The sequence below is a fragment of the Vidua chalybeata genome, chromosome 5, assembly GCF_026979565.1.
Source record: "Vidua chalybeata isolate OUT-0048 chromosome 5, bVidCha1 merged haplotype, whole genome shotgun sequence".
NCBI classification, from domain to species: domain Eukaryota; kingdom Metazoa; phylum Chordata; class Aves; order Passeriformes; family Viduidae; genus Vidua; species Vidua chalybeata.
Window position 1 is genome coordinate 21,065,652 of NC_071534.1, and position 15,502 is coordinate 21,081,153.

The 15,502-nt window shown below is 44.9% G+C and overlaps 1 protein-coding gene across 9 annotated transcripts in view; it reads left to right on the plus strand.

Moving 5' to 3' along the window:
* RBFOX2 (RNA binding fox-1 homolog 2) overlaps positions 1-14,068 on the plus strand; it is a 170,832-nt gene extending 156,764 nt beyond the window's left edge. For 4 of the 9 annotated variants that reach the window (XM_053942405.1, XM_053942406.1, XM_053942407.1 and 1 more), the window contains 3 exons: positions 5,540-5,628; positions 6,550-6,622; positions 7,736-14,068. In XM_053942405.1, the coding sequence (XP_053798380.1) occupies positions 5,540-5,628; positions 6,550-6,622; positions 7,736-7,780 (207 nt within the window). In that variant the 3' untranslated portion in view covers positions 7,781-14,068. Of the gene's footprint in view, positions 1-206; positions 266-539; positions 583-2,983; positions 3,061-5,539; positions 5,629-6,549; positions 6,623-7,735 lie in introns of those variants that run through there. The other 5 variants (XM_053942414.1, XR_008430882.1, XM_053942409.1 and 2 more) reach the window with 5 other exon arrangements.
* The last annotated feature ends 1,434 nt before the right edge of the window (positions 14,069-15,502 follow it).

The window sequence follows — 15,502 nt, forward strand, 5'->3', positions numbered from 1 at the left end:
TTGAGGTTCTCTTAAGACTTCTGAGTCCATAGGGTTGTGGAAAGGAGCTGAGCTGGCAGGGAGCGGCTAGTGGTAGGTGAGATGAAAGGGAAGTGTCCCAAGTTTGGGCTGCTTTTTCTGCATATATGCTATGCACCGATTTCTCATTTTCCTCCTCCTCCTTTTCCTCACTCCTTTTTTCTTTCCTGGGGCAACCATCCTGCTAGCCATTTCTTCTGTGAAGAAGGCATTCCATCTGTTGTTGGATGCGTCCCACTCTGGCAAGACACCTGAATTGATAAAACAACCTGCCCCAGGATGCAGAGGGCTTCATTTCGGATCATAAGAAAGGTTATCTTTCTTCTACAATGGGGTCAATCTGGGTGGTGGGGGGGAAACCCAAACAAACCCACCTGTGCGAAGACTGCTCCTGCCTGTGAAAAGCGTGCTTGCATCCACTGGAAAGAAAAGGCTGGTGAGCCCCACTGTGGGCTGTTTGTATGATTGTTTCTTTCCACAGCTGTGTTTTTTTGAACTGCTCTTCCTGTGTTCTGTTATAGAATAGTCTTACAGGAACCAATCATTAGCGCTAAAATACCTCAGGTAGGAGTGCCAGTGTGACCTGCCAACCAATCAGATTGTGGATTGCAGTGGAAAAAACTGAATTATACTAACCATTCCAGCACCACATTAGAGATGGGAACAGAGGCTTTTTTAGAGCAGCGCAGACTCACGTGTGAGCCAAGCCCCCGCTGTAGCAGGGTGGCGTGTGTCCAGATTTCATACCAAGTGGCATTTCACTCAAAAAAACCAAAACAAAACAACCAAAAACCAACCAAAAACTAAAAACCAACAAAACTTTAATTCAGTGGAAAGGTTAACAAGGTCATGCTTGTCCCATTACCATGTAGAAGCACCTGCTGCAATGGACACCGTTGTCCTGTCACCTCTTCTAATTCATTCATGCTCATTCCTGGTGCACGTATGCCACCCTTCTAATACAGAAATACCAGAAGCGGTTCTAGCCCTTTCTGCTTCTTAACTTCTGTTGTATGGAACTATGGGGGTGGAGAAGACACATCTGAGAGATGACAAATAAAAGACCCTGAAACTGGGCTTGCTGCCTAAACCTGGCAAGCAGTAAAATGTACCTGACTGGTACCATATTTCTCTGGGGTTATGGACACACTTGTGTCCTAGGGGCAGAAAGGCTCTATGGAGTAAAGAGGGCAGTGACATATTTTGTGTGCCCTTCTAAGGCAGGAAGGGAAAAAGAAAAGGGAGATTTATACCACACTGGCATAGTAAGCTGTAGTTTTGGATTTCCTCGTGCTCTTGTTGGATTGATCACCTGATATGGACTTGAAGAGTGGAGGAGGAGATGTACTTGAGCTGAACTGCATAAAATGCTACTATATTTTCATTAACATACTCAGTAATTGGAATGCTGCTTTAGTTGGGATTGCAGCTTCCTGTATATGTTTTCCCATATTTATCTTATTTCAGAAGATACAAGACAATACTGAAAAAGTTGCTATCTAATGTTAAAGAAGGAATTTAAAGTAAAATATTGCTTTGTTGATGAGCCAAGGGCAGTAACATCAGAGAAGAGTAATTTTAAATTTGAGCTTTTGTTCATACCCAAGCAATACAGCTGTTGGACAGCTCAGGTCTGTAGGCTCAAGCACTACACGGGGAAAGGGATCCAGCATAGCCCAGCAAGACTGGAATGCCAGATAGACAGACAAAAAGAACTTGAATCAAGATAAGCAGCATTTAGCCTGGTGTTCATTTCTCGCACATGGTCCCCAGACAATCCAAAAGCCTGTACCAAAAAGGCCTAATCTTAATTTGCACAGTCCTTTTGGTTGTTTATAATGCCCAGTGAAAATGCATAAGCCTTCTCACTAGTTCCCATTCCCTTATGGAGGCAGTAATTAAACTGTCCCATTGATAGAAACATCTCTGACATAACATCTTCACAAGAAGCTCAGCCACACTTACTTCTTTTGAGATGAGACTAATGATTTTTAAAAACTGAACCTGTATGGGTAACCTGTCCCTGTGGAATCAGATAGGTGGAGTGGGAGTTTGCATGGCTGTCCTAAGTTTCAGGCATTATGCCACTCAGCGGTTTCTTCTGTTGCAGTTTGGCTGTGGCACTGAAGGAATGTGTTAAAGCTGGCAAGAGCCTTTTTTTCTTTCTTTCTTGTTTTTTCTCCTTTTTTTTTTTTTTTAATAATTTTTTCTTTCATTTGGAAACACATTTTTCCCTCTTTGTTGCTGTGGTTGCAGATGCTCTATGCAGTTATAATTTTTATTTACTGGAGTACCTGAAGTGGGTGGCACCAGAAATCACTGGGGGCCCTAGGACCTTGCAGATGAGCTCTGCACATCAGTTACAAGTTTTGTGTGAACAGGAATAGCAGGAGAAAATATCTGGTGCATTGGACAAGCTGAACAGGCTTTAGATGCATTTATTGAATTATATAGGTGGATCCTGGGTTATGGAGAACAGGAGCATCAGCTGGGTATGCAACCTGTACAATGCCTGCTCTGTACAGTCACAGGGCTTGGTGAAAGGATTTATGTAAAAACAAAGTATAGTTGCAACAGTTCTTCCTCTTTCCTTCACCCTATTTTGGTGTATTTGGACCTGCCGGTCATGCTAAATACATCCCCGTCTCAGAAATCTCCCAGCTGTCCACACTCATTGCTCCTATGACAGGAATGCACCATAGCCATTATGATCCCCATTTTCGGTTTTATTTGAAGTACACATAAGTAGACTTTGCAGATTGCTTTGAAATGAGCAGGTCTGCCTGTATGTGTGTACCTCTATCCTAAGATTTTTTTTTTCCTTTTTAAAATAACCAATAGCTTCAATTTTGCATCAGTGCATGGTTAAAAAGCAATACACGTCAGCTATTTCTTAACTTCATTTCTCCAATGAATTATTTCTCCTTTTTTTTTTTTTATTTTTGTTTGTTTGTTTGTTGTGCAGTTGACTGAAGAAATGTTAACATCCCACTCTAAATCTCTCAGTGGAGTCTCTGTTCCCTTCTCTGATATAACAGATGGGTTATTGCTTGTTATAATTATTAACATTGTGGTGTGGGACAGGGCTAGGGTGGGAGCCATTCTGGGGGGCGAGGGCGGGTGCTGCGGGAGTCGTTAAGGTTGGAATGTTAACTCCAGTGGTGACTGACTGTTTCCGTAATAGCAGGTTGTTGTGGCTGCACGCTCTAGTACTTGAGGCTGTGTACTTCACTGAGCTTGTGGTAGAGCCTAGGGCGAACTGCTGTCCCAAGAGAATGCTGGGATGGATAGAACTAGCCAATATGAGTCTGAACGTGGTGACTTTGCTGGTTGTTCTAGCTCCAGATGTCAGCATGCTTAGTTTTTAATTTTGATTAATAAATGTTACTCCATTCCCCCTCCCACACCTGATTCCAGCCCTTCTTTCTTCTTCTTTATTTTTGGTTGTTTTTGTTTGGTTTTTTTTTTTTTTTGTTTTGTTTTGTTTTTTGGTTTTTTTTTGTTTGGTTTTGTTCTGTTTTGTTTTCCTTTATGAGAGACATGAGTTAAAAGACAATTATATGATAAGCCTTTTTGGTTTCAAACTGCATCTTGCTGTCATGTTCAGAGTATGTGCCAGGCACATTTGAAGCAGCTTCAGGTCTGAAATGTGACTGGCAGGTGTGGAAGTGTGGGGCAGAGTGGGAATCAAGGGTGCCTGCTAAGGCCAGCTGCCCTGCGGAGGATAGTGCCTGGAGAAAATGCCTCCTACACTGTGCCCAAGTGACAAACCAAGGGTTCAGGAAGCATATAGCCTAAGGGGGATAGTACAATGGTATTGATACAAACTTTTGTCTTAATTTGGTGAGGATTAACCTCATTAGGTTGGATTTGGATTAAGACTGCACCTCATTCCTCTGACCTCTGTCATGTTTTACATGGTGGTGCAATGATAGCATGGCAAAACCAAGCTAAACATCCCCAAACCATCAATCCAAAATGCAGGATTTGAAACAGCCAGGTGATATTAAAAGGGCTAAACTGTAACATGGTGTCTTTTCCAGGCCATGTGGTGATGTTTCACAGGTGTTGCTTTTTACATCTGTGTTGCTTTTTCTCCTGTTAACTAGAAGATTGAAGAGGCTGCAACTCCCTTTTTTTCTGGAGTAGGAAAGGGTCTGCAAACATGTTTTGGATAGCACATCAGCCTTCACAGGGCTAATGCAGGCCACATGAAAGAAACCAATATTAATTTTAAATCATTACTTCTAATTTAAAAGCTACCCAGGTCCAGATTGAGCACTGTTGAGAAAAGACACAGTTCTGTACTGGAGCTAATCTTGTATTCTTACATGTATGAAAAAGATATATAGGGAAGAAGTGGTAGAGGTATGTTGAGCTGATTCTGGAGGTGAAGAGCATAACTCTGCCTTCTGGTCCTTCAAACCCTGAAATGTCAATTGGAAGAAAAAAGTAAAAAAAAAGCCAGAAGCAATCTGGAATTTTCCGATGTTTTTTTATAGCTCATTGTATTTCTAAAAAGTCAAAACTATGGTTCATTTACCAAGCCTTCACCCCCAAGTTTAAAAAAGTGTTCAGAAATACAACAAAGATCTAACCAGGGCTTCAGAGCCCTATTTCCTGCCTGCTATGTTATCTTTGTCCCTGATCTGAAAGGTGGCTGGCCTTGGTCTTCCAGTACTACAGGCCTTGCTCTGCCCCAAGAGCTCCTTGTGGGAGTGCCAGGAGGAGACTCACAGGTCTTTTCTGAGTCAGAATTCACATTTTGACAACACAGCTGTTAAGTACATTTTTAGTAACTACCTTTGATCACCTTTGCTATAGGTGTGTAGCATGGGCAGAAATACAGCAGCAGAACAGACTGTTCTGGTGTAATTCTCTTGACCTCTTTCTTTCTTCTGTGGAGAGGAGGGGAGAACAGTCTGGCTGGCCTCAATATTGGTTTGCTTGTTGATGGCCCTGAAAGAAACAGGGACTGTCTTTTCCTGGTTACTCTTCACCTTCTCTGACTATTGATACTTTTGCATATGTGGACCCAATTAAATTCTAGCCCTTTGGGTTTTCCTGGCTGTAAAAGAGAGAAGGTAAAAAAGAAAAAGTAGTAATTTCTCTGAATGGTTCCCTTTCTAAAATACTTCATAGAAAGTGTCCACCTCTGATTTTCCCTTCTTAAGAGGAGGGGGCCATAAAAATTAACTTGCAGGCAAGATTCCGGGTCTTTCCTGGATTCCATTTCCTCCATGCTAAATTGCATTTTCTGTAGGGTTGTAACAATGCTCAGTCTTCCTTTAGTGTATTCCTTTTGCTAAAGAGGATAATGGAAGGGTCTCCCTGGTCCCTCTAAGGAAAGGAATATACGTGAGTTAATGGGTGATGCTTGCGATAGACATGACATGGGAGCTGATGCAGTTTGAAACACTTCCTCTCCTTGTGATGGGTGTGACTTTTCTTTAATATTTTTTTATTATGCTCTGCATGGGTGGACAGGTATCTGTAAAGTCAGTTCTCTTCTCTCCTGCAGGGTGGATATGCAGCCTACAGATATGCACAGCCTGCTACTGCAACAGCAGCCACGGCCGCTGCAGCCGCTGCAGCAGCTTACAGCGATGGGTATGTAAGGGAGAGGTGTCTATGGGTACTAGCTTGCTGTGCTCAGGGATTCAAGGAGCATTGATCCATCTCAGAACTTCTGCTTCTTTCCTCCATTTCTTTGTCTGGCCGGCACTCGCATGTGCACACATGCATGCACCACCCAACACAGAAGACTTGAGTGCACAGTTTGTCTCTGCTCCTGGTCAGTATTGCCCTCAGTGTATGTGAGCTGGCACAAATCCTGGCCTCTTCCCTATCCTTGTGATTCTCCTCTGCACAAAGCAGGCAGTGTAGTTACAGCCTCAGAGTCAGAGATCCGGCTTCGGGCAGGTTACTAAATCACTGGGTGAGTTTCTCTCCCCATTTTAAAGTAAAAATGACTCAGCTCATGCAGTGCTCTAGGATACTTTAACATGCAGCTCTGAATTGATACGAAGGATTGTCTTCATCAGAGTGCTTGCCTTAAGATTTTTCACTGCCTGTGCAGTGAGGCTGTGTTTTAATCCTAGCACATTAAAGTTTATACTCCTCTCATAGTGGAGAATCCCTCACTGCTTTCCATTTAGCAGCTGTTACTGTGCCAGTAGCACTAGTGCCAGCAGTCACTCTCCTCCCTAATTGCATCACACAATTACCCAAATGTAAGGGATGCACTAGCTGACATTTCAAAGGTGCTGACCTCTTTCCTGCAGGTCAGGCTCATGGCCTGTGCCGCACTGCTCCTGGCAGGCTGTTCTCTCGCCCATCTCATACAATGCATGGCAGCATGCTCATAGGATCTCTGCAGAGGAGCTGCCTGCGTGCCTGTGTGTGCATGGATGCATACATGTGTGTGCAAGGGCATGCTGCTGCCTCCATTACCTGTGGTCAGACAGCTATTACTCTGCCCCTCCCAAGTGACTTTTTTTTTCTTTTTATATCTTTTCTCCTTCTCTTCAGTTACGGCAGGGTGTACACAGCAGATCCTTACCATGCCCTTGCCCCTGCCGCTAGCTACGGAGTTGGCGCTGTGGTAAGTGGGATTTTCTTTCTTGTGCTGTTTCTCATTTCCAGGATGGGGAACAGCCATTGGGTATCATGCAATGAAACCTCACCCACCCAGAAAAACTTCTTTGTTGAGGGAGGAGGTCCTTAGCAGCAGTGCTGGGTTCCCAGTTGTTCAGCATTCATGTCTATGTGTGCACTAAGAAAGGAACCAGGCTGTAGGAGACCAGTTGTTGCTCAGTCTTGCGCATCATCTAGTACAAAGAAAAATGAACATGAATAGCAAACAGAACTGCCAGGAGCCAGAACACTGTTGGTGAATCAGTAGAACTGTATCAAGATGATACATAGAGCAAAAATCAGCAATAGTTAGAAATTCAGGATACACTTTTTTTGCCATTTTCAGTTCTAGGAAGCAAGGGAATAAGTTGTTCTTGTGACATCTTGCAGCAAAGCTGCTTCACTTGGTTCCCTCTTGCACTAGTGGAAGGATGTGGTGTCCTGCCTGCCAGCAGTAGTTACGCAAGGGCAGGATGAGGTATGCTGGCATCAGAGGGGAATGGAGCAGCTTGCTGAAAACACATGCTTGCCCATCTGCTAGCCAGTGCAGTATCTATGTTGTTGCAAAGACTAGAATATAAATGTGCTCAGAGAAAAAGACACCTAAAAATAGATATCTGCAGTGTAGCACCTCCATTTCAGCCTCAGCTCATCATGTGGATTCTCTTTAGAGTCAATGAGGGAAAAACAGGTAATTCTAGGATACCCAGTCATCATATCTATTTTAGACCTTTACCTTGAGGTGAGGTGAAGAGCATCCTAGAAGTCCTGGTCTCTGCAGTCTCTAAAGGCAGCCTGGACAACTGGCTTGAGATTAGGACTGGTGAGTCCCCTCTCTGGTACTGAATTCCCTTCCACCAAGACTTGCCAAACTTCACCTCCAGCTGGCTGGCCATGAGCATGCCCTCCTGAGCCACATCTTTGGTTTTGCAGGCAGAGTTCTCTCTTGCTTCTTAGAGGTGCTGATGGTGGTGGGTCAGTGCCAGGACAGGTCCTTCCAGAAGCATTTGGGTGCTGTCCTGGGTATCTCTTCACAGTTCTCCTCCTAACAACCTCTTCTTCTCCCATTTCATTTCTACAGGCGAGTTTATACCGAGGTGGCTACAGCCGATTTGCCCCCTACTGAAGTGACGTGAGCCCCCTGCAAGTGGGACAGCCCCCCCAGTTCATGAGGCCTGGCTATTGCAATATTTACTAGTAGAGGAACTCTATAGCAAGTCGAGGAGGAAAAACAAAAACAAAAAAAAAAAACAAAAGAGAAAATACTTTTTTATACCTCACTATGTTCTTCAAATATGTATTTTTTTTTCTTTAAATTTCTGCCTTTAATTCTTTTGTTCCAAAGATTGTGCTTTTTTTTTGTTTGTTTGTTTGTTTTTTGTTTTCATTTTTGGGGTTTTTTTAACTGTGGTAAAAATAATGCATTTCCGTGTCTGTATGTTGGTGCATAGCTTAGCCTACCAATCACGGAAAAGGCGACTAGCGATAAGGAAAGCTGTTAGAAACTGATATCATGCAATTAATCAGGAACATGCAGACAGAGTTACTTCCCTGGGTCTGGTGCTTGGTGCCTGTGAGACAGGAGGACGTAAGGGAGAAGTCTCCACCTGCTGTGTTTCTGGTCTGCAGAAGGAAGCACTCTTTGTCTGTGGCGGGGACCTGAATGCTGATGGGAAATAGTCATTTATGTTTGGAAATGGGGAAATGGAGAGACTTTCTTTGTTTCTGTCACCATCTGACACGCACAGGTTTGTGACAGTTTCAGCAGTGTCAGAACTTTAGACTTCGCAAGAGAAGAGTCCCTCAACCTGCCCAAAGACTTCAGCTGTTACCTGCTCTAGAGGGGACAAGACTTTGAAAGGAGTTTTTGATGAGGATGATCTTTTCCCCACACACAGAACTTTTACTCGCTGGTTTTTGTGCGCTGCAGGTGGCTGTAATTGTCATAGTTTTCATTCCTCCTTTTGAAGATCCTTCTCTCTTGCTGTCCCTTTCCACCCCATCATTCCATGGGGAGTGGCAGATGCAGTGCAGGATCACGCAGAGTACCTCTGTTGCGGACAGTGAGTGATTAAACTTGGGGAGGTGAAGCACCTGCAGCCTTGCAGAGGAAGAAAGCAAGCAGAAGAGTCGAGCGCGGCACACGCTCTGAGGCCCAGCATGCTGGGACTCTGCTCCTGTTCACCTGGGCTGCTTAGGTGCTTCTGCAAGTAATCTATTTCAAATGATGTGAGTGAGGAAAAACCAGCCATGCATAAGCTGCTTGAGGTGAGGGACAAGCATGTGCGTTTGTGTGGGGGAAGAGGATCTTTTATATCTAAATGTGATCCTGAAGTAGTTTTGTATCTGGCAGAAGCAATTTGTGCAAGCTCTGAATTCATAGGAACTTCTTAACCACAAGTTATTTCAGGCCCTTCCATAGCTGCATTGGAGCCCCCTGGGTTTGTTCTGCCCAGGTTCTCACAGAAAGTTGTACACCTCATCTGCTGAGTCCATATAGACACTACATATTAGAAGACTTGGAAGGATAGAAACTATTTAGCTGAGGGGTCCACAACTCCCAAGACCATCTCCCTTCTGCTCTCATAGACAGAGAATTTGCTGTGTTTCAAAGACAGCACACTTAGATGACTGTGAGCTGTGATGTGATGCAGAGTTGCTGCTCTCCAGACCTCCCTGTTCAGCTGCTGGCACCTAGAGTGCTCCCAGTAATCCCAGTGGTCAGAGGCAGGCTCTAATCGCATGCTGGAAAGATGCAGAAGTGTAATTGTACTGGGCTGCCTCGACTGCATGGATTGGTGCTGAGGTGAGCCACTGTCCTCAGAAGGGCAGCTCAGAGTATGGATTTGCTGGTGGAGCCTCTCCAGCTCTGTTGAACACCTGCTTTTCCATCCATCACTGATACAGAATAGGAAAATCCCTGCATTTAACACTAAAGCAACATCAGCAAGCAGACGCTCCTGGGGGAGTGTCCTGGTCCAGCCACATATTTTTTGCTCTTCCCCAATGATACATGGAGCCTCTCTGTGCACAGCAGAGTGGAGGCACCTCAAATGGGAAGAATGGGGACACCATTAGTTAAGCTAGAGACCCTGAAGCTATTGATTTTCTGGAGGAATAGCTAGATAGAGGGGACACCAAACTGCCAGCCTGTTGGCCACTTTTTTTTTTTTCCTGGTTTTATTGTTGGTTTTTTACCTTTTTTTTTTCCCAAGCCAAAGTTTGGTTTGTTGTAGTTATGACAATTTTTTGTTGTTTGTATATAAATATTTTAGCTTGAAAATAGGGAGGGGGAGAACAGGGTGTTGGGGCTTTCACAAAATCTAGGAAATGAGGGAGACTCGGTGTGTTTGGGGGTTTTCTGCCTGTGTTGGGGTAGAAGAGGGAGGACTTGTGGTAGAGATAGTAATATTCAAGGGGAGTTATTTCCACTGCAGAGCAGCCAGGGGACTTGTGGAGCTGGGATGCAGCAAAAGCCTCTCTACTGGACTTGTTCTTCCCACTGTGGATGGAGGGCCTGATCGAGGCCATCCCTTCTCTTCCTGCAGGCAGTTCCTCAGGCTGTGAGCCCAGGAGCATCTGCAGAGCCCCACTGGGGCAGCTGCTTCCCGCCTGCCCCTCTCCCACATTCAGTTCAGCTGGTTCTGACTGCAGCTCTCCAAAAGCCAGGTTCTCCCACCCTGAGTGCCCTCCCCTGCCCTGGCAGTGCCACCTGCAATCCCCCCCTGCCACTTGGCCTCCCTGGGAGTGGGGAGGCCAGCCCCATTTCTGCCTCGTGGCAGAGTCTATGCATGGCAGCTTCAGCCCGCCCACGTATATTAGGAATGTGAGGGGTTTAGTGCAGAAGCACACAACCTTTGGGGGGCCATGGTCCCCCGATCTCCGAGTAGTACCTGTTCTAAGACCATCCAGCCTGATTCCTCCTGTATCCGAGCCTAGCCTGCTCTGGTTCCTCCCTGCTGGGTTTCTCTGGTGCATTAAGCAGCCAGTGTCTCTGTTGGCTCCATAGTAAATGCTGCAAGATCCCCTGAGGGAGCTTGCTGATAGCCTGGCTTCCTGCTCTCAGCACTGAGCTGCAGAGGGAACACCAGGGACACTTGCATGGCTGGGGGCCAGAGGTAGCTCACAGGTTCCAGGTGTCCAAAGCACCAGACCTCCCAAAAACTTGCATGGCAATGTTTCTTGAGTGAGTGTTGTGTGTGACAGGAGAGCTCTTCAGCCTTTCTTCCCTGTTGGTAAACAACAGCTTCAGTTTCACTCTGATGTGTTATGAACTGGCTAGAGATGCTTTCAGAGTAGCCAAGGTGTGGCTATATCCATCTTCTGAAGAAGTGAGGACAAAGCCTATATCTCCCTATGCAAAATGAATTACGTTTAATAAATTGAACTGGGCCCTGGCTTATTAGAATGATGGCAGCTAGTGCTTGTCTGTGCAATGGGTCTGCAGTCACAGGTCCCTTGCAAAGCAAGGTTTGGCTTTCTGAGGGAAATCACACAGGCAGCCTGGCAAATAGCTTGCTGTTTGTCACCTTCTAGTTTGGTGGCATCTGGGATTCCTCTTGATGCAGAGAAAAAAAAATGTATCTTTAATGTAGCTGTTTGTACTGTCTTGCAATAGGTCCAGCCAGCAGATGATGATATACAGATGAAATTTTGGTTTGAAGAGTTGGTTTATTTAATGTGCTGGTCTGTATTTCCTTGCAGTTACAGTTGTGCTGGTATAAAGTAACTACTCCTGGTATAGCATATTCTCTACTGGAAATAAGTTATATTGATGCCCAGCACGTTAGTTGTCCTGGTCCCCATGTGTGGGAGGCTGCACTGTTGTAGATGGGTTAGCTTTTCTAAGAAAAGCCATGACAGGACCTGGAGGCAATGGGGAGCTCGGTATGAGCCTACTATAGCCAGCTTTTCCCAGGTTAAGTTTGGTGGGTCCTGTGTCATGAGTTCAGATAGACAAAGCCATGTTTAAAGATAGCTATGGCTTGGCTGTCCCAGTGCCTGAGAGGGAGCAGACTTGCCCAGCGAGGAGCACTGGCTCTGGAGTCTGAGACCTGTGTTTCAGATAGGGCTCTGTCAGTGACCCCTCAAGGGTCCCTGTGGGGCAGTCATGTCGCTACTTTAGACTTTGCTTCCCTAAAGTGAAGTTGAAGTTTATCCCTGTTCTTACCTGCTTTGAGATCCATGGGTGTGAAGTGTACAGCGAGAGCTGAGGAGGGTTTTCTGAGTAGCTGGCTTGAGTGCTGGTTGTGGAACAGTTAATGAAGCCATTTCCCTGCCTGAAAGGAGACACTGGCTGCTGGGCTTCCAATTCCAGCATCCAGAGCTCTGTCAGTGGGGAATACAAAGCAGAGCCTCCCAGTTCTACCCATGTTTTTCCCCAGCCCATCTTTATCTGTATCTTCCCATCCTAGCCACAAAGATGGAGGCAAGTAGAAAACAGGTTCGGGGAGCACTTAGGAATTTAATAAAGGGAAATCCAAACAACAGCTCTGGGGAGCGCTTTTGCTGAATCTAGCTCCAAAGGGAAAGCACACAGGCAGCCTGGCAGAGAGGACCTGCTGCCTGTGACCCTCTAGCCTGGCAGGGTGGGGGAATGCTGTCCTTGGTGTAGAGGGGTGATTTTTAAAGTGTTTTTCCTGTTTGCACTGTTTTAAAATAGGAGGGGGGAAAAAAACCAACCTAGTGAACAAGATGAACATCCAATGTAAACTTCTTTGTGTTTTTATTTTTGACATGCTCTTGGATAATGTCAAACATTTTGTAGTATACACCAGTGAGACTTGATTCTTTGTTGCATAAAACACTATTTTGGTGATGTTAATGTCTGAAAAGCCTGTTCCCTCCATCCCCACCTTACTGATTGCCCTCTCCACCCTCCAACCCCAGTAAACTTCTCTTCTACAATGAAAACTTCAGTCAACATGGCAAGCAGGAGTCTGATAGCCAGAGCGTGAAATGGGGCCCTTTGCAAGTAGGCTGTGGGGTTTCTGTCTGGTATGCTTTGCTCCAGCCAGGAGTTGTCAGGAGAGCCCCTCTGCAGTGCCTGCATCAATGGCAGCCTAAACGGGACTCAGATGGCCAAGTCCCGTCTCTGTTGCCACTGCTGACCCTGGAAGACAGCTTATTGCTGGGGCTGCCAGTGCTGCCCATGGTTGTCCTATTGGGTCCATGGGCTGCAGCTGGCCCAAGCTTGTGCAGGTGACCAGCTTCCCATGCTGCCTCTCAACTTGTGGTAGAGCAGGAATGCATCAGCCAAAAACCTTGCCTGATTTCACCAGGAGATTGCTGGTGTCTAAAGCCGTCCACCAAGATATTAATTTGGCTGGCAGTCAGAGTCAGCAAAATGCCCGTTAATCTTAGGAATGTTTTTTCTTTTTAAATTTTTGTTGATGTTCTGAAGTGGGTCAATAAATATCTAGCCAGATTCCCAGTTCTCTGCTGGTGGAGGGGCTTGTTGCTTCCCTGAGGAGTAAATTCCTTACAGAAATCAGGCCTCCCACATTAGTAGTCTCAGTTCTGGTCATCTTTTTCTTTTTTTTTCTGTTCACAGTATTTTGTGTGTGTGAGTGTTGTAGTTTTGGCAGCTCAATTGGGCTGCATTATCAAGTGACAAAATCATCCTCTTTCGCCCTAGGGGATATGATTTGGTTTAATTTTCTTTCCTTGGGTTTTTTGTTTGTTTGTTTGGGGTTTTTGTTAGGCTTTGTTTGGTTTTTGGTTTGTTGGGGTTTTTTTTTGGTTTTTTTTTTTATATGATAAATCCTGCTTGTAAATAGCTGGAGCTAAAACCTGGGGCTGATAGCATATGAGAACCAGGGCTAAAGAGTGATACAGAGCTGGTGGAGTATTTTACTGACCTCACAGGCTGATCTCTTTGAGACTTGGAGATTTTCAGTGCGAGGCTGAGATGCCACAGCACCTCCAATGGCAGCAACAGACTTGCCCCTTCTTGCAGTCTCCCCAGCACCTCCCATTCCAGGTACCGCTGGGGAGCAGGACGTGTCCCGAGTGGGATACGTTCCCTTCCCCTGGATAATTTCCTAGGACGCCCGAGCCGCTTGCCCAGGGTCCCATTTCCCTGCTGACTCTGGAGAAGCAGTATCTGCATCCCAGGGCTTTGTGACAGCCTTTAACTTCCCGCCCTCCCTCGTTAAGTATCATATTGTATAGTAGCTTTCAGACCATACAGTATTCATTGGGTTACTCCTATTATTATCAAGTAGCTGGAATTGTGAAGGTTGGAGTAGTTAGATCTTTAGCTTTTATTCCTTTTTTTTGTATTACTATCCATGTGTATAAATTATTGATCATGTTGCTGGCTTTTATAAACTCTAAGCAAGGGGGGAAACCCTTCCTAACCCTTTGCAAATGGTAATGAAGCACTGTTTTTAAATAAAAGAGAGAAACACCAGTCTGCTGGCTCCCCTGTGTTGTTTGTTTTTCAGCACATCTGGATGAATTTCACTGGTGCATTGCCTTGGCAGGTAAAATGCAAAGAAGAGAAGATGGTGTGAAGAACAAGCTGAGAGATTGGATCTTCTTAGCAGTGATAAAGGGCCTTGGCAAGTCACACTGGCAAAATCCCAGCCCCATCTGTTTCTATTCCGACCTCAGAAAATCCCCACCTTTCCCTGCCATTCTTTCCCATTGCTTCTTATTAGCAGAGAAGGGACAATTGTTTGGTATTTGATAAGAAGCCTTTTTTTTTTTTTTTTTCCTTTCTCTCCAAGCCTGTTAATGGGGAAGGAGAGACAAGCATTTCGAGTTACGGTGTCTGCATCTCCTCTAGTGCCCGTGTGGCCAGCCTTGCTCTGTGTTAGCAGAGGTGTAATAGTTAACACACACAACTGGAAGCTGGGGTTCCTGTGTCAGTATAAATTTCCTCTGGGAGTTTGGACATGTCTTTTAATCACTGCCCCTGTTTTTCTGCCTGTAAAAGGAGTATTGCTGCAGACAAGCAGAAATTCATTCACGTTCTATGTAGTACTTACAAATCCTCCAGTGAAAGATGTCGTGCAAATATAGATCTGTGTAATCAGGTGCCTTTAAAACTGAAATGACCCTAAAAATAGCAAATAATAAATCCCTGTGGCTAATTGAAAGTGATTATTGAAACAATAACTGAGCAAAATGATACAGCCAAATATGCCTAATGCAGTTGAGGCTGGTGCTTTAATTGCTTTTGGAAATGCAAGGTACCAGGAACAAAAAGGGTGGGAATAAGGTGTGTCCCTGGGCAGTAGGATTGTCGATTATGATGCAGGAAGGTGTGCTAGCTCCTTAAGCATTCCTTCCCAGTATTTACCAAGGATGTGTTCCTGTCAGATGATCCTCATTTCATTCTAACAATAACTCAAGAGGATGTTCAACAGTGAGTGCTAAAATTAGATGCTTGGAAATCAGGGCTGAATAATGGTTGAAGAAAAGCTGGTTAAGGGATTCTGTATCAGTGGAACTGGGAAAGGTCTTGAAAGGAAGCTCTGCCATGCTGGTAGAAAGGTATTGCAGAGGCAAGTTTCAGAGGCACAGCAAAGGAGCTTTAGGTCTTCCAGCCTACCCTTGTTTCAAGGCAAAGCTGTAAAATGGCTGATCCTGGAATTCACTAATTAGTCAGTTAAAGTGTTGTAATATTCAGCATTGCTTAATGTGCTTTATCAAAAGTAGAGCTCACCAAAGGAAGCAGAGTTTCTTTAACTGCACTGCAAGCTGGCTGAGGAGCCAAACACATCTGATTTAATGCATCCCCCTTTCTGTAAGCTGTAAATAATTGTAATAAGTAATAGAAAAATCATACTAGTCACAGCTGATCATGAGCCATGGTGCTTGTTTCTATGTGTGTAGGTAC